General features: G+C 61.0%; 1 protein-coding gene across 1 annotated transcript in view; it reads right to left on the minus strand.

The window, feature by feature from the left end:
* Nucleotides 1-26,334, minus strand: part of SDK2 (sidekick cell adhesion molecule 2) — a 49,582-nt gene that overhangs the window by 15,884 nt on the left and 7,364 nt on the right. The window contains exons 2-11 of the mRNA XM_059485784.1: nt 14,737-14,896; nt 5,418-5,524; nt 3,983-4,130; nt 3,216-3,349; nt 1,842-1,953; nt 1,438-1,628; nt 934-1,017; nt 670-864; nt 411-527; nt 162-329 (exon numbers count right to left, since the gene is read on the minus strand). Coding sequence (XP_059341767.1) covers nt 162-329; nt 411-527; nt 670-864; nt 934-1,017; nt 1,438-1,628; nt 1,842-1,953; nt 3,216-3,349; nt 3,983-4,130; nt 5,418-5,524; nt 14,737-14,896 — 1,416 coding nt within the window. The remainder of the gene's footprint in view (nt 1-161; nt 330-410; nt 528-669; nt 865-933; nt 1,018-1,437; nt 1,629-1,841; nt 1,954-3,215; nt 3,350-3,982; nt 4,131-5,417; nt 5,525-14,736; nt 14,897-26,334) is intronic.

The following is a 26,334-nucleotide window of genomic DNA, read 5'->3' on the forward strand; positions in this document are numbered from 1 at the left end:
GGGGGACACAATGACCCACCAGCACTGCAGGGGTGGCACCAGCAGGGACAGCCCCAAAACCCAGCACCCATCCCCAGAGAGCTCCATCCCACAGCACCGGGGTGGTCCCACAGCCATTGGGGCGGGTCCCTCCCTTCCCTGGCCCACCGTGAGCCCCTTACCCCAGACCACCAGGTCTGCAGAGGCCTCGTCCACGCCGCGGGAGTTGGTGGCCAGGCAGGTGTAGGTGCCAGCGTCAGACAGGTGCGCGGGGCTCACCAGGAGGCTGCCCGACTCCAGCAGGGTGAAACGGGGCAGCTGCACCGAGCCGCTGGCCAGGACCCGCTCCCCTGGGGACACGGTGGGGACCGTCAGCGCCACGGCCACCGGGGCAGCGAGGACAGGCTCCAGGCCCCTCCCCAGCCCTGTACCTTTCTGCCAGGTGATGGCCGGGCGTGGCGCCCCCGAGGTCTCGCAGTTGAGGATGACGGCCATGCCGTCGATCACCGTGCTGTCCTGGGGACCCCGCGTGATGTTGGGGGCGATGCCTGCGGGGCACAGAGGTGCACAGCCCCCCTGAATCCCCTCTCTGTGCTGTGCCCAGCCTGGATCTCTGACCCAGAAGAGTTTCCTGGGCTCTCTGAGCTGTCTGTGGCCCACCACCCAGGGCAAAGGGGAGGTGGCACCTACTGGTCACGGCCAGGTACGTGGTGGTCTGCACCTCGCCGGCCGCGTTGCGGGCGAAGCACTGGAACATTCCGGTGTCGTCGGGGAGCAGCCCGCTGATCTGCAGGCTGCCGTCCTCCAGCAGCTGGAAACGGGGCAGCTTCTCCAGCTGCAGCAGGGCAGCGTCCTTGTACCAGGCCATCTCGGGAGGGGGGACACCTGCAGGGGGACGGGCACGTCAGGCACGGGCTGGTGGTGGCGCATGGAGGGTGCCGGGGAGCAGCTCACCCTTGGCCTGGCAGGGGATGGCCACCACCTTCTCCATCTCGGCCGTGATGTGCCTCTCCGGCTCCCTGATGAACTGAGGGGGCTCTGCAGAGGGAAGGAGGAAATGGGAACGGGGGCAGAGCCTCTCCCCAGGGTCCTTGGGATGACCCGTGTCACTCCTGTCACCTCCCAGCCCTGCCCTGGGGCTGAGCCCGCCCCAGATCATGGCCTGCGTGGTCTGGGCTGCTCGTGGGCAGGAGATCGTCCAGCACAGACACAGGGAGGTGCCAATGGACGGGAGCTGACCCAGCAGGGGCAGAAGCTCACCCAGCATGGACAGGGAGGTGCCCATGGGCAGGAGATGACCCAACATGGACAGGAGCTCACCCAGCACAGACAGGAAGGTGCCCAAGGGCGGGAGATAACCCGACATAGACAGGGAGGTGCCAATGGACAGGATCTCACCCAGCACGGACAGGGAGGTGCCCAGGGACAGGAGCTGACCCAGCAGGGGCAGGAGCTCACCCAGCACGGACAGGAAGGCCCCGGCAGTGACAGCAGGGACGCTGCTGCTGCGCAGCACAGCCTGGCACTCGTAGAAGCCGCTGTCGCTCAGGGTGGGGTGCAGGATGGTCAGCCGCCGGCTGTAGTCGCTGATCCCGCTGGACACGGGCTCCCCGTCCTTCTTCCAGACGATGTGCAGCTTCATCAGTGGCCTGGGGGCCAGGGAGTGTCAAGAACCAGCTCCAGCTTCCCTGGAGGATCCCACCCCGCTCCAGCTCACAGGACTCCGGTGGGAAGGGACCTCCCTGCATCCCACAGGTGCCAGGAGTGTGGTGGGAAGGGGTTTAGGAGCACCCAGCCCCTAAATCCCCCCTGGGCAATGCCAACAGGGAGATTCCCCATCCTCATCCCCACCCCAGGCTCACCTGGCGTTGGCCACACACTCCATGGTCACCTCCGAGGTCCCGGCCACCACGCTGGTGTTCTTGGGAGGGACAATGATGGTGGGTGCGATGGGATCAGCTGGGCCACCCACATCTGGGGAGAGGGAGGACAGAGGGACAGCCATGAGCACCCCCTGCCACCCTGGGCTGTCCCCAGAGACGGCACCCAAATCCTCAGCTTGGAGGAGACAAAGGTGGCAGGGACCTGGTGGCTTTCCCAGCTGTCCCTAAGCTGTGTCCCCCCATGGGAGCCCTGGCACGCCACCGGGGCCACCAGGCTGGTGGCAGCGGGGAGGAGGGAGCAGGGAGTCCATAAAGCAAAATGATGGCGACAATAAAAAACCCTCATGTAGGCGCTGTAAAACTGCGATGGGCTCGAAAGCTGCTGATAGAGCTGAATCCATAAACAGGGCCTGGGATGTTTATGGAGCTCCAGGACGCCGAGGGGCGGGAGAACAGATTGATGGGGATGGGAGACAGACACACAGACAGGGATAACCTGTCCTAACCCTGTGGAGCAGCAGGAGGGGAGATGAGGAGAGCATGACTGGACTGATGTCACCTCAGGGCATGTCCCATGGTGTCACAGGCATCTTTTATGGAAAACCCTTTCCTTAGGATTTTTCCTCCTGAGAAGCTGACAGGCCTCAGGAACAAAATGCAAACAATGATTATCTGCTGCTGTGGAATGCAACAGATGCATCTGGGATTGGTCTCATGTGGCTGTTTCTAATTAATGGCCAATCACAGCCCAGCTGGCTTGGACAGAGAGTCTGAGCCACAAACCTTTGTTGTCATTCTTTCTTTTTTTATTCTTAGCCAGCCTTCTGAAGAAATCCTATTATTTTAGTATAGTTTTAATGTAATATATATAATATAATAATAAATCAAGCCTTCTGAAACATGGAGTCAGATGCCCGTCTCTTCCCTCATCCTCAGACCCCTGTGAACACTGTCACACCATGGGATGGACTGTCACCACCCAGAGGGGCTGGGGGACCCCTGGAATTCCTGGGGGGCCCAAAGGGACTGGGGGGACAAAACCACAGGGGTGTCCCCCAGGCAGGGGCTCCTCCAGAGCACCAGGAGCTGACAGGGGACACTGACAGGGGTGTGGGGTGTCCATGGGGTGACCCTGCAGCCCCCATTCCACAGCCCATCCCAGGGCATGGCAGGATGATGCTCTGCCTGTGACACAGCAGCGCCTGTAGCACAGCCATGAGCACCTAAATAATTTCCGAGCCAGCTGAAGTGCTAAGTCAGCAAAAACCGGAGCCTCCGAGGAGATTTACTGCAAATTAAACCTGGGGGCGAGGCAGGGGCTGGGGGGAGGGATCCAGTGCCCCCCGCACTCACTGGCCACCGTCAGGGTGATGGGCTGGCTCGTCTTGTTGTCCCCGTTCTTGTCATTGACCGCCTGCACGTAGTAACGCCCCGCGTCCGGCGCCACCGTGGACAGGATCACCAGCGTGTTCTCCAGCGTGATGGCCCTGGGAGGAGAGCAAGGTGAGGGTGAACCCATTGATCTGGGACCCTCACAGCCCACCCAGCACCCACACAGGACCCCCAGCCTCCCCCCAGGATGGGGGAACCAAGCCCTGCACCCCTCTGTCCAAGCAGAGCCCATGGGACAGTGAAGATTCTGAGGATTTCTCCTTTTTTATTCCTTTTTTACTTATTGGAACAATCTAATCTGCTGGAAACATAAAATGCTGTGGGGAATATGGTTTTTTTTTTACCGTTAAATATGAGATAAAAAGGAGTTTTATCTCCTCAATCCCGCTTTGCAAATCGAAAGGAGACCAGTACAATTCCTGCATAATGGGGGTTACAAATTCAGTTCCTGCCCAGGGCTCTGGCAGCACCGGGATCAGCCACAGCTCTGTGGGGACACCTGTGTGCCATGTTTGGCTCTACCCCACCCTCTCCCCCGCCTTCCTCCCTCCTGCTTTCATTTTTTGTGAAGAAATCCCTTCTCTGGTGACAAACAGAGCCATTAGTCACCGGGCCTGTCCCTGGGCTCTGGCACGATGTTGGTTAAACATCCTTAGTGTGGGAAATGCAGCCCCTGGGATGCTGGGGACGTTCCAGGGGGGTTCCAGGGGGGTTCTGGGGGTGCTCACACGCGGCTGCTGGGGGAGATCTTCCGTCCGTCGCGGAACCAGGTGACCTGGGGCTGGGGGAAGCTGGCGATGCGCGGCGCGGGGATGACGGCCGCCTCGCCGTGGGACACGTTCTGCTGCGTCTCGCCGTCCTCGAAGCTCCCCATGTCTGCAGAACGGGGCAGGGAATGTGCCAGGCATGGGGGGAGCCCAGGGGTGCAGAGCCAGGGCTGGGTGGGCAGCAGGGTGGGGTTTGTGGGATGGGCTCCCATGGGATGGTGCTGAGGGGTGGCCCCCAGTCCCCTCCGAGGGTGGCTCAGGGTGGGGGATGGCTCAGATGCCACGGGCTGCTCCTGGTGATCCATCCCTCATCCATCCATTCCTCCATCATCCATGGATTCCATCCATGCCTCATCCATCCATCCATCCATCCATCCATCCATCCATCCATCCATCCATCCATCCCTCCATCCCCCCTGTGCTGGGTCAGGGACCCCATCCAAGTGTCCCCACCACAGCCAGGCTGCAGCCACAGCAGGGAGGGCCCAGTCCTGGGGCTCCCCAGCTTCTCCTGCTCCCTGTTGGTTGTTTCTAATTAATGGCCAATCACAGCCCAGCCGGCTCAGACAGAGAGTCTGAGCCACAAACCTTTGTTATCATTGCTTCTTTTTCTATTCTTAGCCAGCCTTCTGATGAAATCCATTCTTCTATTCTTTTAGTATAGTTTTAATTTAATATATATCATAAAATAATAAATCAGCCTTCTGAAACATAGAGTCAGATCCTCATCTCTTCCCTCATCCTCAGACCCCCGTGGACACCATCACCTGTCCCAGTGCCAGCAGCATCCCAGCATGGCCCTGGCTGCAGGGACAAGGTGTGGCACAGCTCCTCCATCCCCCTGCCATTCCCAGCCTGGAATCAAGCAGCAGTTGAGGGAGACTGAGGGAAGCAGGGGGCATGGAGGAGGGGGTGGGACAGGGGATTTTTATTGACTTCCTTAATTGCTGTAATTAAAAACATGTAAAGAATCCCTTTTTAACGACTTTGCCATTATCATTAGTTGTTAGCACAGCTGCCTTATTAATTTCTCATTATCCTCCTGATTTGTCACTGCTCCTCTGGAGGGGTTTGAGGGGATGGGAGTGGGGATATCCCAGAGGCAAGGGGTGACAGAGAGGGGCAGGTCCCATCGGGGGACAGAGCCACCATCCCAGGCCTCAGCACTGCCATCTCCTCCTTAAATCTCACCAGCATCACCCCAGGGGCACTCTGGATGTCACCCCAGGGTTCCTCCAATGTCCATGACCAGCACCACCCCAGGGATGCTCCGATGTCCCTGTCCCTGTCACCCCAGGGATGCTGCAGGCCACCATTGGCACCCACCCCGGAGCTGCCCCCCGCCGCCGGGGTCTGTGTCCCCGTGCGGTCCCCGCGGGGCAGGACTGTCACTTACAGGCCACCTGCACCTCGGTCTGGCGCTGCAGCAGCGCGCCCATGCGGTTGCGGACGATGCAGCGGTAGAAGCCGGCGTGGGTGCGGTCCAGCGAGGTGATCATGTACCTGCGGGAGGGGAACCAGCCGTGAGGGGACACCCGTGTCATTGTCACAGGCCCCCGGTGACAGCCCGGTGACTGTCACCCTCCCGGTCCGGGGGCTGGATGTGACCCATCGCCACAAGCTGGGTCCCACTGTCCTGAGCCCTGCCCCAGCCCCAGCAGTGACACTGCGCTCTGTTGGTGTCACCCAATCTGGATCTGAGAGCGTCCAAGTCCGGCACTGCTCCGATAAATCCTGGCTGACCCCCTTATCACCCCCCCTGCTCTTATCAGCGGCCAGCGCCGGCGAGGAGATAAAGGAAATCACCACATCTCCTCTCCACCGGGTCCCAAGGCGGACCCCGCTGCCACCAGCGCGTCCCCAGCCCTGCAGCTCCGGTTTGATCCCCCTGGAGCACCGGGGGAGCCTCCGGGGGCCGGGCAGGAGCTGCAGCCCCGCTGCGCCCGGCGGGGAGCGCCGCGAGATAAAGCAGAGAGGGAATAAATAAATAAAGCCAGCTCAGCCCTCCTCCCTGCCCAAAAATCTAATCTCGCGTTAAAACCCGCCGCGGGCTCCTTCGGCACAGCTTTGTTTGCTCTTCTGAGAGCCGAGCGTAAATTAAACTTTCATCAGACCTGAGGAGCGCGTTCCCTGCGCACGGCAGAGGGTGGCAGGGACACAGGGCTGTGCCCTGGCCCGGCGGGACTGTCACCAAGCCGCGGTGACACCAGGCAGCCGCACACCCACACAGGGGTCACCCGTCCCCGCGGGACGAGGAGGAGGAGGAGGGACGGTGCCCTTTGGGAACGAGACCTTGAGTGTCACGGCTGATATTTAAAAACGCTCCCCAGAGGCTTTAAATAAGATATTTCAATTGCACGGAGCTGTCAGCAAGGGCTGCAGCCGCCAGGAGTAATGGGCCCGCTCTCCTTGCCGTGTCCTCGCTAATAAATCACACCGTGACTCCCCAGCGCACGCACGCCCACGGACGGACGGACGGATGGATGGATGGACACACAGCAGCACAGAGACACGTGTGTCCCCAAACAGATCCATGTCCTCGCTGGTGTGTCCCCCCATGGGGACAATGCAAAGCCACCAGTGCTGGCACAGCCCAAGGGACACAAACAGAGTCACAGGGAGCACCTTCAGCACAGGCCTGGCAGTGCGGTGTCCCCAAGGGCAGGACACTCCATGGGCACTCCATGGGCACTCCATGGGCACAGGGAGCCGTGTCCCCAGCCCAGGACACTCCATGGGAGCTGTGTCCCCAGCCATGGACACTCCATGGGCACAAGAAGCCGTGTCCCCAGCCATGGACACTCCATGGGCACAGGGAGCCGTGTCCCCAGCCCAGGACACTCCATGGGAGCTGTGTCCCCAGCCATGGACACTCCATGGGCACAAGAAGCCGTGTCCCCAGCCATGGACACTCCATGGGCACAAGAAGCCGTGTCCCCAGCCCAGGACACTCCATGGGCACAGGGAGCTATGTCCCCAGCCCAGGACACTCCATGGGAGCTGTGTCCCCAGCCATGGACACTCCATGGGCACAGGGAGCCGTGTCCCCAGCCATGGACACTCCATGGGCACAAGGAACCGTGTCCCCAGCCCAGGACACTCCATGGGAGCTGTGTCCCCAGCCCAGGACACTCCATGGGCACAAGAAGCCGTGTCCCCAGCCATGGGCACTCCATGGGCACAAGAAGCCGTGTCCCCAGCCATGGGCACTCCACGGGCACAGGGAGCCGTGTCCCCAGCCCAGGACACTCCATGGGCACAAGGAGCCGTGTCCCCAGCCATGGGCACTCCATGGGCACAGGGAGCCGTGTCCCCAGCCCAGGACACTCCATGGGCACAGGGAGCCGTGTCCCCAGCCCAGGACACCCCAGCAGATCCAATTCCGGGGCCTGGTCCCCACACACGGGAGCCGGAGGAGTTATTGAAGCACAGCACTCGCACACACACCTCAGCAGCTGAAAATAGCCCGGAGAAAGGAAATCAATTCCCGGCTCAGCCCAGCCCGCAGTCATCAACCAAACCCGCACAGACTTTGTTCTCCCCGCTCGCCTTGCACCGAGGCTTTCATCCAAGAGCGCTCAGGTTCGGTTTCCTTCCCCCACCGCTCCTGGCTGGGAGGGGACGGGGATTGATTCCACCCCCAGTGTCACCCCCGTGTCACCCCTCCCAGGGGATGCGCTGCAGGCAGGAGCGGGGGATGCCATCCCATCCCCAGTCTGTGTCACAGCTTCGTGGCCTTTGTTCCACGCGAGGAAGGAGCTGCTCCAGCTGGGGCCGCTCCCGGTGCCTCTGTCCCCCCGGCCGGGTGGCTTTGGCTTTGTCCCCCGCCCCCGCTGCAGCCGGACCGAGGTGAAGCTGGCCCGGCTCCCGGCGCAGCCCTCGCTGCTGACTCCGCTGTTCCAGGGCTTTGTTTGGCTTCTCTGTGAACACGGAGCTTGACAGGGCACGGTCCGTGGGGAGAGGCGAGCGCTGACCGCCCTGGCCCGGCAGGAAGCGGCTCCGTCCCGCTCAGCTCCGGGGTCAGGAGGGAGCCCCGGGTGTGCAGCGGCAGCTTTGGCACCGGATCTGTCTGACAGACGGATGGCTGCACGCTGGGAATGACAACCTGTCCGTCTGTCCGTCCGTTCATCCCCGGTCCCTCAGCCGGGCAGGGCACAGCAGCGTGCCCAGCTCCTCACCATGCCCAGCTCCTGTGGCTCCCTTATTGTAGGGTTGTCCGTCCGTCCGTCCATCCATCCATCCATCCATCCATCCATCCATCCATCCATCCATCCATCCATCCATCCCAGCCGTGCTGTGGCTGCCGCCGTGCCTCTGTTATTGTAGGGTTGTCCGTCCGTCCGTCCATCCATCCATCCATCCATCCATCCATCCATCCATCCATCCATCCATCCATCCCAGCCGTGCTGTGGCTGCCGCCGTGCCTCTGTTATTGTAGGGTTGCCGAGGAGCGCGGGGCTGACGCTGCCGAATTATTCTTAGATTGAGGGGGTGGAGAAGGGCCGAGAAAAGCGGCAGCCAAAGGATTTGATCCATCAAATTGAAATCTGTGAGGTTCTTCCAACGCCGCCCGGGAACAGCAACAGCTGGATCGGATTTGGGGCGGGAGCAGCACCGGCACAGTCCCCTTTGATTAATATCCTGCATAACGACTAATTAATTCTGGAGGGGCCGCGTGTTTGAATGGTTACTGTGGGATAATGAAATGTCAAGCGAGCATTAAAACACACTTAGCCGGGGTTTAACGACTCGGAGCATCCGAGCAGTGTCCCGGCCCCTGCTCCGGGCCAGCGCTCGATGAGGCTGCGAGGCGCCCCTGGAGCTCCATCAGCCGCGCTTAACCGCGCTATTGGATCGCAATTAGCTCCCGATTGGAACGGGTTCTCTCTGGATCCACGTGGCCGCTGCCCCTGCCCCTGCCCGGGAGCGCTTTCCCTCCCTCGGCCGTGGGAATTGGCAGCGCCGTAAATCGCTGCCTCAATTGGCCCTGCCAGAACAATGAGCCATTTAATAATTAATGCCCGTGTATTAATCAGCCTCCATCCTGCAGAGCGGGGACGGGGCGAGCCTCGATCCGTGTTGCGGCATCCGGAGGGCTCTGGTGCATTGCTGAGCACGGGCTTGGCCAACTCCCAGCTCCGGGGGCATCTCCTGCTCCGGCAGTCCCTGTCCTCTCCCTTTAGGATCCCAGCAGGGAGATTCCCCCCTGTGCCATCCCCAGCAAGGAGATTCCCTCCTGTGCCATCCCCAGCGTGTGCCTCCTGCCAGCCCTGACACTGCTGTGGTTCACTGGCACCGCTGCCCTGTGCCCACAGCGCCTCATGCCAAAGTTTGTGTCCCCAAAGTCCCAAACAAGGCGCAGAGACGGGCAGGAGCCTCCCCAGCCCAAACATTCCCAGGAAAATCCTCCCCCGTGCTGCCCACGCTCCTCACCAGCATTCCTGGGGCTCTGCCACCTGTAGTGACACCAAAAGTGGCACCAAAAGTGACGCAGGCCAGGCTGGAGCCACAAGAACCAGGAAAGCCCTGCAGGGCGCCCACCCAGCCTGGCTGCAACCCTTCCAATGTTCTTCAGTGCCGTTAATTAACTCATTGCATGGTAATTAGCCCCCCAAGGCAGAGGGATGGGCGTCACACCTGGGCTGGCAGAGAGCTGGGCCCACAGAGCAGGGATGAGCTCCCAGCAGGAATCTGGGGGTGATTCATCCTGTTTGCCCCAGGCCTGGGGTTTTCAGAGGCTCCTGGCTCTGTATTTCACATAATTTGGTGACAAACTCTGGGCATCAAACATTTGGGATCCTCATCAAACATTTGGGACCCTCACCAGGCCATAAAGGCACATCAGAGTCCTGTGTGCACAGCCAGTTGTGTCCCTGCACCCCCAGGGGACTCCCCAAAACAGCCCAAGGGAGGAGTAGGGCTTGGAAGAGCCCCAAATCTGCCCCAAATCCGGGTGAGCCCACACAGAAAGGAGATGGAGCTGGATCAGAGGCACCACGTGCTGGAAAACCCACCCCAGGGCTGGCATGGGATGGCACGGGGAGGCTCAGCTGTGCCAGCCCTGCTTGGCAGAGGGGAGCTGGGGCAAAGCCAGAGATGGAATGACACTGCTCCAAGCTCCACAAAGGGGAGCTGGGCTCCTGAGAGCAGGCAGGGAATCCTTCAGTGGCTGCTGGGCTCCTGCACCAGCTGTGCAGGCCATGAGCGGAGGCACGAGCGCTGATTTAGGAGCCAGAGGATGCATCTCCACGGATGGGAGTCTGTCCAGAGGTAATCTATGTGTAAGGTAATTTCCAAAGGCAGCAGGACTCGATGCAGCCCTTAATAGGACAATCTCATGTGATAAATTACCAGCCCCAACTAATCTGCATGTTAAATTTCTTGTGTGAGAAATAAATATCCTCAATTCACCAGAGAAGCGCTTTCCCTTCCGAGGATTTCATTAAAGACATCAAGCTGCCTGATTTGCATGTCGTGATTCCTCATCCCAGCAGCTCCGGAGAGCCCAGCACGGGAGGGATCCTGGAGGCACAGCCAGGGCTGGGCCGGGGCACCCAGCTGAGTGCGGGGGCACCCAGGCTGCTGGCACAGAGTGGGCACCAGAGGGGGGTCCCTGGGGGGCACCCAGAGCAGGGATCCCATGGGGAATGGCCTTGTGCACCCCATGGCAGCGGCAGGGAATGGAGGGAGGGGAGGGCAGGTGACCCCTGATCCCATCCCACACACCAGGAACGTTCTTGGGATCACAGATCCGTGGGCACGCAGAGCCAGGCTGATCCTGAGCCCCCCAAAGCCCCAGGGATGCTCCTAAGGGAGGATGGCCCCACACATACACACACAGGCAGAGCCAGGTGATTCCTGAGCCCCCCACAGCCCCAGGGATGCTTCTGGGGGATGGCACACAGAACCAGGCTGATCCTGAGCCCCCCACAGCCCCAGGATGCTCCCAGGGGAGGATGGCTCCACACACATACACACACACAGAGCCAGGCTGCTGCTCAGTCCCTTGGGGTCCCTCCTGCTCCATCCCCCAGCATCCTCCTGAGGGAAGAAGCTCAGCATGCTCCTGGACCCAAGCTGGGATGCTCCATCCCCAGGGATGCTCCGGGGGATGAGCCCGTGGTCACACACAGAGCCAGGCTGGTGCCCAATCCCCCAGGGCTGGCTCCACAAGCACACGGCCCCGGGCTGCTCCCCAGGCCTTCTGGAGTCCCTCATGGCACCGGATCCCCCGGGATGCTCCTCGGGGAGGTTGGCTGGGGATGCTCAGAGAGCCGAGCGCTCCCCGGGGATGCTCCCGAGGGATCAGCTCCAGGCACGGGCACCGCTGCTGCCCTGCCCGGGGCACGGACAGACCCGGCCCGGTGCCCACCTGGCCCCGGTGAGCGCCGAGAGCCGCTCCGGTGGCGGCGGAACCGCTGCGGGAAGGAAAGGGCGGTCGCCATGGAAACGCTGCCAAACTGGGATGAGCGGCTCCTTCCCTGGAAACGCGGCCACCCTGAGCTCCTGCGACCACCGTGAGCTCCCCCGGCCACCCTGAGCTCCCCCAAACCACCCTGAGCTCCCCCGACCACCCTGAGCTCCCCCAAACCACCCTGAGCTCCCCCGACCACCCTGAGCTCCCCCAACCACCCTGAGCTCCTCCAAACCACCCTGAGCTCCTCCAAACCACCCTGAGCTCCCCCGACCACCCTGAGCTCCCCCAACCACCCTGAGCTCCCCCGACCACCCTGAGCTCCCCCAAACCACCCTGAGCTCCCCCGACCACCCTGAGCTCCCCCAAACCACCCTGAGCTCCCCCGACCACCCTGAGCTCCTCCAAACCACCCTGAGCTCCCCCGACCACCCTGAGCTCCCCCGACCACCCTGAGCTCCCCCAAACCACCCTGAGCTCCCCCGACCACCCTGAGCTCCCCCAAACCACCCTGAGCTCCCCCGACCACCCTGAGCTCCTCCAAACCACCCTGAGCTCCCCCAAACCACCCTGAGCTCCCCCAACCACCCTGAGCTCCTCCAAACCACCCTGAGCTCCCCCGACCACCCTGAGCTCCCCCGACCACCCTGAGCTCCTCCAAACCACCCTGAGCATCCCGAGCAGGGCGGCTCCATGGGCACAGGGGGACAGCCAGCCCCTGCCCACAGCCCCCCAGTGGGAAATGCACGAATGGCACTGCAGCCAGAGGGATGCCCTGCTCGGGAGAGGGGCTGGGGAGCAGCAGTGAGGATGATGAGGGTGGAATGCTTGGAGACTCAGCCCTGGCTGGGAAACACGAGGTGAAGCCACCAAGCCTGGCTGGGAACCATCAGTGATGCCACCAAGCCCAGCCAGCCCCCACAGCACACTGTCCCCTCCAAACCCTTCCTCATGGGCACAGCCAGACTCCGGGAATGTCCTCCTGTCCTCATGGGCACAGCCAGACCCTCGGAATGTCCTCCTGTCCTCATGGGCACAGCCAGACCCTCGGAATGTCCTCCTGTCCCTGGACTGACGGACACACAGCAGCACCGAGCTGGGAGGGACTGGTGCACCCCAAACCCAGAGCCATCCCCAGCCCCACATGGCCAATGCCATCCCTGAGCCTCCCTGGCCATCAGCAGCAGTCCTCCCCTCTCCAAGGATTTCTCTGTTTCTAAACTCGTTAACTTTTAATTACAACCTTCCCACTGCCTGAGCGGGCTGGCTCCGCGCCACCGACAGCTCTATTAAAATTCAATTTCTGCCCATCATAACTAATTTTGGTCCTTCTCCTCCTCACCAGCAGCCTCCAGTGCCAGGCACGACAGCCAAGCCCTCGTCCCCACTCTCCAAATCCCCACGGAGCCGCGGGCAGAGCCAAGGGATGCTGGCAGGGTCCAGGGGAGCCCGGCAGGGATCTGGGATTTGCCCGGTGCCTTCTCTGCTCCGTTGGCTGAGCTGGTTTTGTTTGGGTTTTGGGTTTTCCCCACGTGTTTGTTTGCTTTGGTTCTCACTTCCTGCCTTAATCCTTTCTGCCTGAGTGCTGGAGCTGTGGGGTCCAGGGCAGGGGAGGCACCTTGGAGCAGGGATGGGGGGATTTGGGGATGGAGGGATGCAGGGATATGGGGATGCAGGGATATGGGGATGCAGGGATGCAGGGATACAGGGATTTAGAAATGCTGGGATGGTGGGAAACAGGAATGGAGGGATGCAGGGATAGAGGGATGTGGGAATGTAGGGATGCAGGAACTCAGGGATGCAGGGATTCAGAAATGCAGGGATGCAGGAATGGAGGGATGCAGGGTACAAGGATGCAGGGATGTGGGGGATGCAGGCATGCAGGAGTGCAGGAATGCATGGACTCAAGGATGTGGGCTGCAGGGATGCAGGAATGCAGGAATGCATGGATTCAGGTATGCAGGAATGTGGAGATGCAGGGTACAGGGATGCAGGGATGTGGGGATTTGGGGATGCAGGAATGCATGGATTCAGAAATGCAGGGATGCAGGAATGGAGGGATGCAGGGTACAAGGATGCAGGCATGCAGGAATGCAGGGATTCAGAAATGCATGGATGGAGTGATGCAGGCATGCAGGAATGCAGGGATTCAGAAATGCACGGATGCAGGGATGTGGAGCTGCCTGGCACCCCGGAGCACAGACACCACTGCTGGGCCCTTTCCTACTGAAGGGCCAACTGAGGCACGGATCAAACCCAGGAGAAACTCAGCAAAAGGAGGCAGAACGTGAGGTGTTACATTTTAACACCACATACCTTTTAAATAAAATGTGACACCACAAGAACGCCCACTCTGGGTTGGGAGGTGACCCCCAGGCATCCCAACCCACTCGCAGGGCAGAGCAGGTCCTGACTCCTTTCTCCTGCCCGGGAAAGAGCTGCATCCCCAACGGGGAATTGAGGGGCTCACAGGACCCTGCACCTCCACACCAGGACAAGGGCCAAGAGTGTCCCACAGGCAGGGACTCAGGGCGCTGCAGAGCTGCAGCAGCACGCTCAGGAGGGGACAGTCCCCAGGGAGGGCCCAGGCTGCAGGATCCCAGCAGGGCACAGCCGTCCCCAGCCACGCTCGGCGCCTTCCCGGCATCCCGGAGCAGCCCCAGCGTTGCTACAGCAACACGAAGCCTCTGGATTCGATGCTGGGAAGGGGGAACGGCTCGTCTCAGGCTGAATTATTGATTAAAACAGAGAGGATGACACACACACACTCGCAGGAGACGGCCAGAGGTGCCCGCCTTGATTTAAAGGCCATCTCCAAGGGGCTGGAGCCGCTCCGTGCCAGGAGCAGTTGGCACAGGGGGCTGGAGCCGGGCACTCTCCCACAGGGAGCCCCGGGGGCTGTGATGCACAGCCCGGTGTTGAGGTGTTAATCCGCTTGTGCAAACACCTCCTCCCCGCTGCTGACCTGCTTAAAGTCCCGTTTGCTCTGCAAACAGAGCCTCGGCTCCGGGGCTGCCAAGAGCAGCCTCTGTGGCACCTCCCAGGATGGCAGCCCTGGCACTGGCACCTGCCAGGGAGCAGCATGACGGGCAGGATTTGCCACGGATGCTCGGGAACGCTCAGAATCCAGAGTCACTGAGGCCGGAAAACACCTGCAAGGTCATCGTGTCGCAGCTGTGCCCCATCCCCACCTTGTCCCCAGCCCAGAGCTGGGTGCCAGCTCCAGTTCTCCCCTAGGGATGGGCACTCCAAACCTGCCTGGGCAGCCCTGCTGATGGCTGGCCGCCCCCTCCAGACTCACCTGTACTCCAGGGAGAACTTGGTGAGCTCCTGGCCGTTGTGCAGCCACTTGAACTCCAGGGGCCAGCTGCCCTCGGCCATGCAGGTGAGCACCAGCCTGTTCCCCTCCAGGTGCACCTGGCTCCGCACCGGCTCCGTCTTGAAGTACGGGGACACATCATCTGTGGGGAGAGAGGGACAGGGATCAGGGCCCCACACCCCCATGGAGCACTCGGCACTGCTGCCCCTGGCAGAACAAAATTATTTGGGGTCCTTTCCAGCCTAAAACATTCCGTGATTCCTTTGGCATCACCCCGCTGCCCCCTCCCCGCCCCAGCCCCCTTCCCTGTCCCTTGTCCCCCCCTGAGCCGTTCCAGCAGCCCATCCTCAAGGGCTCAGCCCGCTGCAGGTTTATCTGAGCTGTGCTTTGCTTTATTCCCAGCTCCCTTTGTAGCATCTCGGAGCTTTTAACTCGGGGGGCGAAGGGGCGGAGGGGCTGTGAGCCGAGCGAGGCGCAGCCACTTACTCCTCTCCTGTTTTATTTGCTAAGTAAAACTATAAATCGAACCACACAGCTCCATTTTCTGCTTAACAAATGGAAGCCCTTTTACTTCAAAGGCACATTCATATTCCCCAGCAGCTTTCAAGTGCACGTTCAATCACAGCTCTGGGTTTTTTCTTTGGGGTAGGGCTCTGCTTTCTTGTCTGCTCGAGCTGGATTGCTGCCGTGGATCCCTGGGAGCGGCACCAAGGCAGTGCCCAGCACCCTGGGGGTGTGACAGGAGTTTGTGGGAGCCAGAGCTGCACTGGGGGCGCCTCTCCTGCACACCCGCATGGAGATGCCCAGGGGATTTGCACCGCCCTGCCTGGCAAAGGGCAGGGCACAGCGGTGCTGGGTGCCAGGCGAGTCATTAGGAAGGGAAGGAGCAGCTCGTGGCTCCTTAATTCAATCTTCCTCTCTGACCTTCCAGCAGCAGCTGGAAGGGGCAGCCCTCACTACTCTTGATGTCCCTGCCTTGGATCCAGGATGGATTCAGACATTGGGGCATCAGGGAATGGCAGCCCAGCACATCCTGGGTGGCACAGGGGCAGAGGGGTTTGGCACCACTGCTGTGAGCCCAACCCGTGGCCATGCTGTTCCCTGGCCCGGTGGGCTCAGGGCAGCCCTGCCACCCTCAGCGTGCCCAGGAGTGGGGACAGAGATGCCACGGAGGTCACAGGAATGCCCCAGAGCAGGACCTGTGCCACCTGTGCACGCCACATGTCCCCACACCACGGCAGGGCTTGACCTGCAAGGCCGGGGCATCGCCCACGCCACCCCTTGGGAGACTTTGGGATTATGGCAGTGCCCAGATGGGGACGTGGCACAGCCAGATGGCAGCTCTGGATCCAAACACCTCCTGCATGGAACCAGTCAATGAGCCATGCGCCAGGCTGGCATCCACTGGGCACCACGCAGCTGCAGGGAGCATCCAGGCATAGCACAAGGGGCTGGAACCCAGGGAATGCTGATCCTCAGGGAATTCTGATTCCCAGGGAACTCTGGTCCTCAGGAAATGCTGATTCCCTCAGGACCACCAGGCTGTGCTGGAATTCTGATCCCTCAGGACCACCAGGCTGTGCTGGCAGTGCCCAACTGAGCACTCCAAGGGCACAGTGGGACTGAGACTTGGCACGCCCAGTGCGCCCCCTGCACCCAGCACCTGGGAGGCACCTGGAGGTGTCTTGGAGGCGCTTGGGAAGCGTTTGGGATCAGGGTGCCGCTGCTGCACCTTTCCCTGGGCCCGCCCGCCGCTCGCATCCATCCTAATTTGATTTTAAGCAGCTAAGGCTCATCACGCTTTGAAGCGCCCGAGCCATCTGTTCTGCATTAAGGGGTGAAAAACGGCGCAGAGGAGGAGAGGCGGCTCCTAATTCCGCACGGGTGGGATGGGATGGGATGGGATGGGATGGGATGGGATGGGATGGGATGGGATGGGATGGGATGGGATCGTTCCGGGCTGACCCGCCCGCCAAGGGCACGGCCCGGCCCCCGCCGTGCCCCCAGGAACGCAAACCCAGCCTAAGAGTGAGGGTAGGGGTCCTGTGGGTCCCCTGTGAGGGGCGAACGTGGCACTGAACTCGATGGGATCCTCCTCATCCTCCTCATCCTCCTGGGAGCCCAACCCAGTGCCAGGGGTGGCTGGAGGAGAGGGGAGATCCAGGGAGAGAAGGTGGCTCCTTAATTCCAGGTGTCCAAAGAGGCCTCCAAGGACAAGACCAGGTGTTCCAGGTGCTCCTGGTGGTCCTGTTGCCCCCAGGGGGTGCTCACGCCAATTCTTGGACAGGAGAAGAGTGGGGAGCCCCAATGCTGAGCAGGGCTGCCCCCTCATCACCAGCCCCTTCTGCAGCCCCCCAGCCTCAGTTTCCCTCTCCAGCTGCACCAGCCATCCCAGCTCTGCTCCCTGGGGACACCAGCACCCCTGGCAGGCCCTGGCACCACCAAATCCGGGCTCGTGGAGCTCTCACGGTGCCACCATGGACGGGAGATGCCATTCCCCCTGCCCTGGGGAAGGGTTGGCGGTGGATGACAGCCACGTCCCCCCCACAAACGAAGGGTCATTACTGCTCATTCCGCCTCTCCCCCATCTGTTGTGACTGTTTACACTCCGCTTGCTAATTAGAGGCTAATTAGTTGGTGCAGAAATTCATCACTTTCCAAACACAGGCGGCAGCGAGGGGCGGCTCCGGCAACATCTGCACATCTGCCGGCGGGCACGGGGACACTGAACAACTCCTGTGCCACCCCGTGCCACCCCTGCCATGCCAGCAGTGTCCCCTCCGCAGAGAAAGGTGCCACCAAACCCCCGTGTCCCCATCCTGCCCTCGGGGCTGGGCTGGCAGCAGGGAGGGGGACAGGGACAGGGAATGGGGACAAGAACAGGGACGGGGACATGGACAGAGACATTCCCGGCTCTCTCCCTCCCCTGCCGATGACAATTTAATGCCAGGCCCTGGCACGGCACTAATCCCGCCTAATGGGATCGCAGCCCTGGCCCCCGCGCTTTAGTTACATCAGGGCCGGGGGCTTTGGGGCCGGGATGTAGGGCAGGGCTCCCTAAGAGCCCTAATGGATCCTAATTCCCGGCCCTAATGGGCCAGCCGGGCACTAAGCTGCCCTCTGTCCGCCTCCAAATCCCTCCCGATGGGAAGGACAGGGAGGGCTAAGCCGGGAGAGATGCCGAGGGGGGCTCTGGGGATGGGGGTGCAGCCCCCGCCTGTTCCTGTCCCTCTCAGGGGCAGGGTGGGGATGGGGGCAGCAGATCCGATCCCCCAGGCCACCCCCGAGGCTTGTGGGACAGCCGGGTCCCCTCCTGCCTGGCGCCACCACCCAGGGGACAGCACAGTCCCCATGTGTGTGTTCAGAGCCCCTGGGGTGACATCCAGTCCCAGCACTGCAAGGGGACCAGCCCGGTCCTGCTGATCACCACAATTCGGGAATCCCAATGGGGCTGGTGCCCACCAGGACCTGGGGGATGTCCTGGACCCATCCCACCCTCACCTGCGGGCTCCGGGTACCCATCCAACCCCAGGGACCAGCACCTGCCTCAGGGAAAACAGCTCCATCCTTCTCCTCCTTCCCAAGAACCTTCCTCTGGTGCCACCAGGATGCAGCCCTGGAAGTGCCACTGCAGTGCCCACACCCTGCCTGGAGCACAGAGAGGGGACACAGCCAGGTCCCTGCAGCTCCCACGGCTTCCCAGGGGCTCCCCATCCTTCCTGGGGCATCACCACCCAACAATGAGGATGCCGGCCTGGAAAGGAGGATGCCAGCACAGTAAAGAAGGTGCCAGGAGTGGTGGCACAGCCACCAAGGAGCTCCCACCACAGCTCCCCCAGCACGGGGAGATGGAGCTTTCCTGGGCATCACCACACAAAAAGGAGGATGCCAGCCTGGAAAGAAAGATGCCAGCCCAGTAAAGAACGTGCCAACCCCTCCAGGAGCTGTGGCACAGCCACCTGGCACTGCCACCAAGCAGCTCCCACCATGCCCCCCCCCCCCCCAGCACAGGGAGATAGAGCTTCCCAGGACACCACTACCCAAAAAGGAGGATGCCACCCTGGAAATGACGATGCCAGCCCAGTAAAGAAGGTGCCATGAGTGGTGGCACCGTCACCAAGCAGCTCTCACCATGACCCCCCCCCCCCCAGTATGGATAGATGGAGCTTCCTAGGACCCCCCATCCTTCCCAGGACATCACCACCCAAAAATGAGGATGCCAGCCTGGAAAGGAGGATGCCAGCCCAGTAAAGAAGGTGCCAGGAGTGGTGGCACTGCCACCAAGCAGCTCCCACCACAGCCCCCCCAGCACGGGGAGATGGAGCTAAATCTCCTCGGCATCAGGCTCTCGCTGGCTCCGCAGCACGAAGAGATTAAAAAACAATAAAGAGAAAGCGAAACCCTCCGCTATAATTACCAGCCTTTAGCCGCCAGCGGAGGCAGGAGGGAGGGAGGCAAGGAGAAAAGGGGGGGGAAAAGAAACAGAGGAGAAGAAGAAATCCACTAAAATTTTAATAGGAACCACTGCATTTAATTTAACGACACATTTTTTCAATTACCAGAATAATTGTTTTATTCATAAAACGAGTTTCAATAAGAGGGTAATTTTCCTTTGTTTTTATTATTCATTTGTGGAACATATTCTCCACACGGGTCCTCGGCGCCGACACAGCTGGGGGGGCTGGGGAAGGGGGGAGCATCACCCAGAGCCCCCAGAAACAGCAAAACAGCACCCATAGGGACCAGTGTCCCCAAGCACCCCAAGGGTGTCACAGGCTCAGGTGGCCCCAGGGGATCCTTCATGGCCATCCCAGGGGTGACAGGGACGTGGTGGCCCTGGGGACAGGTGGATCCCTGCCCACACAGCCACGGCTACATCCCATTCCTGGCTTGTCAGGTGCCAGGTGAGCTGGGGAAGCATCAATTTGTCAGGGGGTGCTGGCAAAGCCACCAGGGGGATTTGATGGCCCTGGTGTCCCCAAGGGCACAGAGCCACCACCCTGTGATGCTCCTGGTGGCCCTGGTGACACCTCCCGGGGTCCCTGGTGGTGGTGGCGGCAGTGCAGGGGGGGTTGGAGGCTCTCTCCAGCGCTGCCAGAGCCATTAGTATTCCTGAGACACAGCTCCAGCCCCTTCATAAAAAGCAAACACGGAATTGAAATGCCGAGCGCCGCCGGCACCTGGGGAGCCACGGAGCGCGACGGTGCTGCCAGAGGGGACCGAGGGGACCGAGGGGCTGGGGGAGCCGAGGATGGAGCCGGGAATGAGTCAGCGTGGTTTGGGAACCTTGGCTGGGCCCTGCTCGCCCTCCTCCCAACACCTGGGCCGGGGCAGAGCAGCCTGAGCCACACCCTGCAGGGCAGGAGGGCTCCATCCTCCTCCTCATCCCTGCTCCATCCTCCTCATCCCTGCTCCATCCTCCCCCTCATCCCAGCTCCATCCTCCTCATCCCAGCTCCATCCTCCTCATCCCAGCTCCATCCTCCTCCTCATCCCAGCTCCATCCTCCTCATCCCAGCTCCATCCTCCTCATCCCTGCTCCATCCTCCTCATCCCTGCTCCATCCTCCTCATCCCAGCTCCATCCTCCTCCTCATCCCAGCTCCATCCTCCTCATCCCATCTCCATCCTCCTCCTCATCCCAGCTCCATCCTCCTCATCCCAGTACCACCACAGCCAAAACCACAGTCACCCAATGCCAGAGTGGTTTGGTTGGGGAAGTGCTCAGAATCCATCCATCCATCCATCCATCCATCCATCCATCCATCCATCCATCCATCCATCCATCCATCCTCTTCATCCCAGCACCACCACAGCTAAAACCACAGAGTCACCCCATGCCAGAGTGGTTTGTGTTGGGGAAGTGCTCAGAATCCATCCAGTGCCACCCCTGCCATGGCAGGGACACCTCCCACCATCCCCTGTCCAGCCAGGCCTTGGGCACTGCCAGGGATCCAGGGGCAGCCACAGCTGCTCTGGGCACCCTCACAAATAAATAATTTCTTCCAAGAGATCCCTCCCAGCGTTGGCTCTCGGTGCTGAGCCCAGCAGAGCTACAGGGACACCCAGCTGTCCCCTGCTGTCCCCCCAGGCTGGGATGGAGCAGTGCCAAAGGCACCTGGCACGGTCCCACCCATGCCACCCCATCCCATCCCATCCCATCCCATCCCATCCCATCCCATCCCATCCCATCCCATCCCATCCCATCCCATCCCATCCCATCCCCAGGGACCAGCCGGCTGCCCCACACACCCCCAACCCACAGCGTGTTTTTTGATGTGCCTTTTTTTGCCCTTTTCACTAAGAAAAAGACTTATAATTGCAGATGTGACCATTAATCCTCCCAACTTACTTTGTTCCCTTCCTTTCCCGCTCTCCCCTCCCTCCCTTTCTCCCCCCACTGAGACCAAGAGCTTTAAAACTCTCCTTCTGGCTATTAATTAAAAGCAACCTCTCCACTGCCGTGAGTGTACTTGCCATAAATTAATAGCAGCCTTCTTAATCAAATCTTATCTCCTCTCGGAGCGCGGGGCCGGGCGGGTATCCCAGCCTGCCCAGCCATGAAATGCAATTCCCGATGCTCCAGTGGCCTCGGCTCCTCAGCTCCATCCCCTCCTCCGTGGCTCGGGTACCTGGGCCGGCCCGGAGCCCCCACCTGGGCCGGGAGGAGGAGAGGGGGCCCGGCCACCGTGCGCGGAGGTGGCTCCCGGAGGACACGCTCCATTTCTCAGCCATTTACCGCGTTTATCCGCAGCCCCTGCGGACGCCGCTCGGCTTCCTGAATTATTTACGAGGGGGGTTCGGTGCTGCCGAGGCGGCGGCAGAGCCGGGCTGGGGGGTTCTGCTGCCGGAGATGGGGGTGGGAGGCGGTGGGGACACGGCGCGGATTTTGGGGGGTCGGTTCCTGGGCTGGTGAGCTCACGGTGCTCCGGTTCCCGCAGAATATCGGAGAGCATCATGCTTCCGTTCTCCCATCCCTGTCCCACCAGGTTTTCCTTCTCCCCACCCCATCCCCAGCCCTTCCTTGAGGTGCTGATTCCTCAACCCCACAGAATTCCCAGAGCAGGACCTGGACATGGTGTCCTGCAGCTTCTGGGGCTGCTGCTCCAGCCCTCTCCTTTGCAATGTGGAAAACACCATTGGAGATTATTTTCCTTCTGATCTCCCACTAAAAGGAGCTAAGGGGGTTTTCAGCCAAGGCTCACAATATTCTGGTTCCCATAGACTATTGGAGAGCACCATGCTCCCATTCTCCCATCCCTGTCCCAGGTTTTTTCCTTTCCCCACCCAATCCCCAGCCCTTCCTCTGAGGTGCTGATTCCTCAACCCCACAGAATTCCCAGAGAATTCCCAGAGAATCCCTAGAGGGACAGAGGGGACCTGGATGTGGTGTCCTGCACTTCTGGGGCTGCTTTCCAGCCCTCTCCTTTGCCGTGTGGAAAACAGAGCAGTTCCTGGCTCAGGTCACAGCTCCTGCCCAGCTGGAGATGGGGAGCTCCTCTCCATCCAGCCCCCTGTGCACTTGTGCAGCTGCTTGGGCACCTCCTGACACAAGAAAAAGGAATTTTGGGTCACAGGGAGCTCTGGGGATGTGGGGACACCCATAAGGTGCCCGTGACCCCAGAAGGGCTGGCCGAGGGAGCTGGAGCTGCCCTCACCAGCCCAGAGAGGAGCTGGGCTGAGCCCAGAGCTCCAGCCCTGCTGGGCCGCTCCCTGCGCTCCCTCGGAGGGGATTTGGGGTTCCCTACATGCCCTAAGCCGATTGCAGAGTGTGGTAACGGGATTAAGGGGAGGCTGAGCAAAGGCAGACCTGGAGGAGCTGCTCAGCAGAGCTCCCGCCCGTGTGACACCGCAGGATTTGCAGAGCTGCAGCTTAAATTGATTTCCTTCCCCTAAGCCCCTGGAAAGGTGAAGCTGCCAGAGGGACGTGGGCTCTGCCCCCTCCTCACCCCACAGAAACCCCAAAGGGCCCCAGGATGGGCTGGCAGAGGGGTCACGTCCCCATGGTGACATCCCACAGCCACCCACGTCCTCACTCAGGCACTGGGTGACATCCCCATGTCGGTCACCACAGCCACCCCAACCTGTGGCACTGGGTCACATCCCCACCTTGCTCCCTACAGCCACCCCTGCCCATGACACTCTGTGACATCCCATAGCCATCCCTGTTTGTGACACTGGGTCACATCCCACAGCCCATGGCACTGAGACCTCCAGGTGACCCCTCAGTGCCTGGGGGAGCAGCACAGTGACCACAGTGACCCCAAACCCCCAGAGGGCCTCTCAGCACCCAGCAGCCACCCCTGGTGACAATCCCTGCTGGCAGCAGCCACTGCCCGGGGCACTCGGTGACATCCCTGTGGGTGACAGCCCTGCGGGTGACATCCCTGGGGGTGACATCCCTGTGGCTAATCCAAACTGACCACTGCAGGGCACGGCCAGGGAGGCCACGGCCTCAGCACCCCCTCCCTGGCAGCAGCCAGTGCTCCCCAGATCCTGCACACATTCTTATCGTGGGGTACAGGTGACACTGGTGGGGACCACCGTCCCTGCACAGGGATGCAGAGCAGCCCCCAGGCGATGCCCCCAGCGCTGTCCCCTCCTCCTGCTGTCCCCAGCGTGGCACTGGTGTCACCTGCGGGCTGCAGGTGTCACACCTCATCCATCTCTGCTGCAGATCTGTCCTGGCATTCCTGCTCCCAGTGTGGGGGTGATTCCTGGAGCTGGCAGCGCTCAGGGAAAGCCCAGGCAGAGACCACGAGCCCAGCCAAGGTGGCCCTGGCAAGTGGAACGTGGCCAGATCTGTCCTGGCACTGCCAGCAAGAGCCACCTGCACTCAGTGGCTCTGAATGCCCACCCAGAGCATGGCAGACCCCAGGATGGATGGATGGATGGATGGATGGATGGATGGATGGATGGATGATGGATGGATGGATGGATGATGGATGGATGATGGATGGATGGATGGATGGATGGATGGATGGATGGATGGATGGATGGATGGATGGATGATGGATGGATGATGGATGGATGATGGATGGATGGATGGATGGATGGATGGATGGATGGATGGATGGATGGATGATGGATGATGGATGGATGATGGATGGATGGATGATGGATGGATGATGGATGGATGGATGGATGGATGATGGATGGATGATGGATGGATGGATGGATGGATGGATGGATGGATGGATGATGGATGGATGGATGGATGGATGGATGGATGGATGGATGATGGATGGATGATGGATGGATGGATGGATGATGGATGGATGGATGGATGATGGATGGATGGATGGATGGATGGATGGATGGATGGATGATGGATGGATGGATGGATGGATGGATGGATGATGGATGGATGGATGATGGAAGGATGGGTGCATGGATGGATGGATGGACAGACAGATGAACAGATGGATGTCCTCCTCCCTCCCTGCATCCCACCAGGCCACTGGGACACCCCGACCACGCTGCCATCTCCCCTTCCTCCTCCCACATCTGTCTCCAGGCCCATACTTATTTATTTATTTGTTAATTAACTGCTGTTTCCATAACAAACGCTCCGGCTTCTCCCAGCCTCCAACAGCCCTGGGGCTGGATTGTTAACTAGGATTTTAATTTGTTAATTAAAAGCAGGATGGCTCCATAACAAGCTCCTCTTCCACAGCCGGGGCTCTGGCAGGCTCAGGGGGCCACGGGCAGCCTCACCATGCCCAGGTGAGCCCCTCCAGGGATGGGGGACGTGGGAAGGGAGCAGCCAAGCTCCCCCAGGACCAGGGGGGCTGCAAAAAGGCTCAGGATCTCCTGGTGCTGGAGATTAATCCCCTTCCCCTGCAGTCTCATCCTGGCAATCCCCTCCCCACCACCTCAGCAGCTCCCAGCCCTTGTCCCAGGCCATCAGGGTCCCAAAGCTGGTGACATCAGGGTGCCAAAGCTGGTGACAAACCCTCCTCTGCCCCCTGCGGCAGAGCCAGGGCCGTTCCAGCACCATCCCCTAAGGATTCCCATGGACCACAGCCCGGGACAGCCCTCAGTGCCCACCCTGTGGCACTGGGGACACAGCCAGGTGACAACGTGCGTAAGGTAAGGCTCATACTGCTCCCAGAGCCAAGGGGGAAACATCAGCCCTGGCCGGGAAACAGGGATTGATTCACCCCCAGGGCTGGGAACAGAGCGGGGCTGTGTGCTGCCCATCCCTGCCGCTGGAAAAACCAACATTTCCCTCCCGGGAAACCCCAAACAGTCACAGACACACAGACACACACAGACACACAGACACAGACACACACAGACACACACAGACACACACACGGCCGCCTTGTGCCTGCCCAGCCCCGAGCCCGGGGGGCACAAGAGGAGCTTTGTGCTCCAATCCCAACCCTGGCCCCATGGCACGGAGCTGCAAACCAAACACGTGGGGCGGCCAGGAGCTGGAAGGGACAAGGGACAGGAGCCACCCGTAACCCAGGGGGACAAGGGACAGGAGCCCATCCAGCCAAGAGGACACAAGGGACAGGAGCCACATCCAGCCAAGAGGACACAAGGGATAGCATCTCATCGAGCTCAGGGGGGACAAGGGACAGGAGCCCCCCCAGACCTGGGGACACCCCCAGGGCTGCCCTGCTGCGGGTGGCACGGACAGACATTGTCCTGCCGAGCCTGTCCCCATGCAGGACACAGCCCGATCTCCAGCTGGGGATGTTGAACGAGCTCCAGGCTCCGGACTAAACTCCTTCCCCAGCAAACTCCTCGGGACGGCAGAAACGCTCCGTGATTACGCAGCTCCGCCGTATCTGGGTCACTGCTGTGAGTCACGGACACCCGGAGAGTGACTCAACGCTATTAGAGGGGCCGGATCCTGCGGCCGATCCTGCCGGGAGGGGCTCCAGAGCACGGAGGAAGGGAAGGATGGACGGACATCCCCTCCAAACCCCCCCCAGCAGGCAGCGGCCGGGGCAGGAAAGGGTTAAAGTGCATCCCCCGTCCTGCCCTTCAGCCCTTCCCAGCCGAGTTTGGAGCTTCCCCACATGGATTTGGCAGGAACAGCTCCACACCCAGCTGCCGAACGAGGCGGAGGTCCCAAAAGCCCGGATCCTGTCCCCCGTGTCACCCACCCCAGGGAGTGACACACAAGCCGGGTTTGGCCACATGGAACGCGCTGAGCGCATCCTCGAGGAATTCCTGGAAGGACAGACAGACACCACAGCCCTGAGGGCTGGGAAAGCAAAGCCACCACAGGCCAGCCCTGCCGGAGCCACAGCCGCACCTGAGATGTCCCTCCTGGCAGGGACACCCGTGTCCCACCCCCGACCAGGACAGGACGCTGAGCAGACGGACAGACACACAGACACACAGACACACAGACACACAGACACACAGCAGCCGCTTCCCGGCCTGGCCCCGAGAATCCCAACGAGGCCCAACCCAAAGAACGGCGGGGGAAGAAAAGCAGAGGAGGGAAACCACAAGAAAAGCCCCGCTCAGCCCTTCCCGGGGCACTGACGCAATGGAGTCCCTTTTTTCCATCCCTTTTCGAGCCCCGCAGGATGGAGAAGGCTCTGCCAGCCCCTCCT

The sequence above is a fragment of the Ammospiza nelsoni genome, chromosome 19 (genome assembly GCF_027579445.1).
Source record: "Ammospiza nelsoni isolate bAmmNel1 chromosome 19, bAmmNel1.pri, whole genome shotgun sequence".
Lineage (NCBI taxonomy): Eukaryota > Metazoa > Chordata > Aves > Passeriformes > Passerellidae > Ammospiza > Ammospiza nelsoni.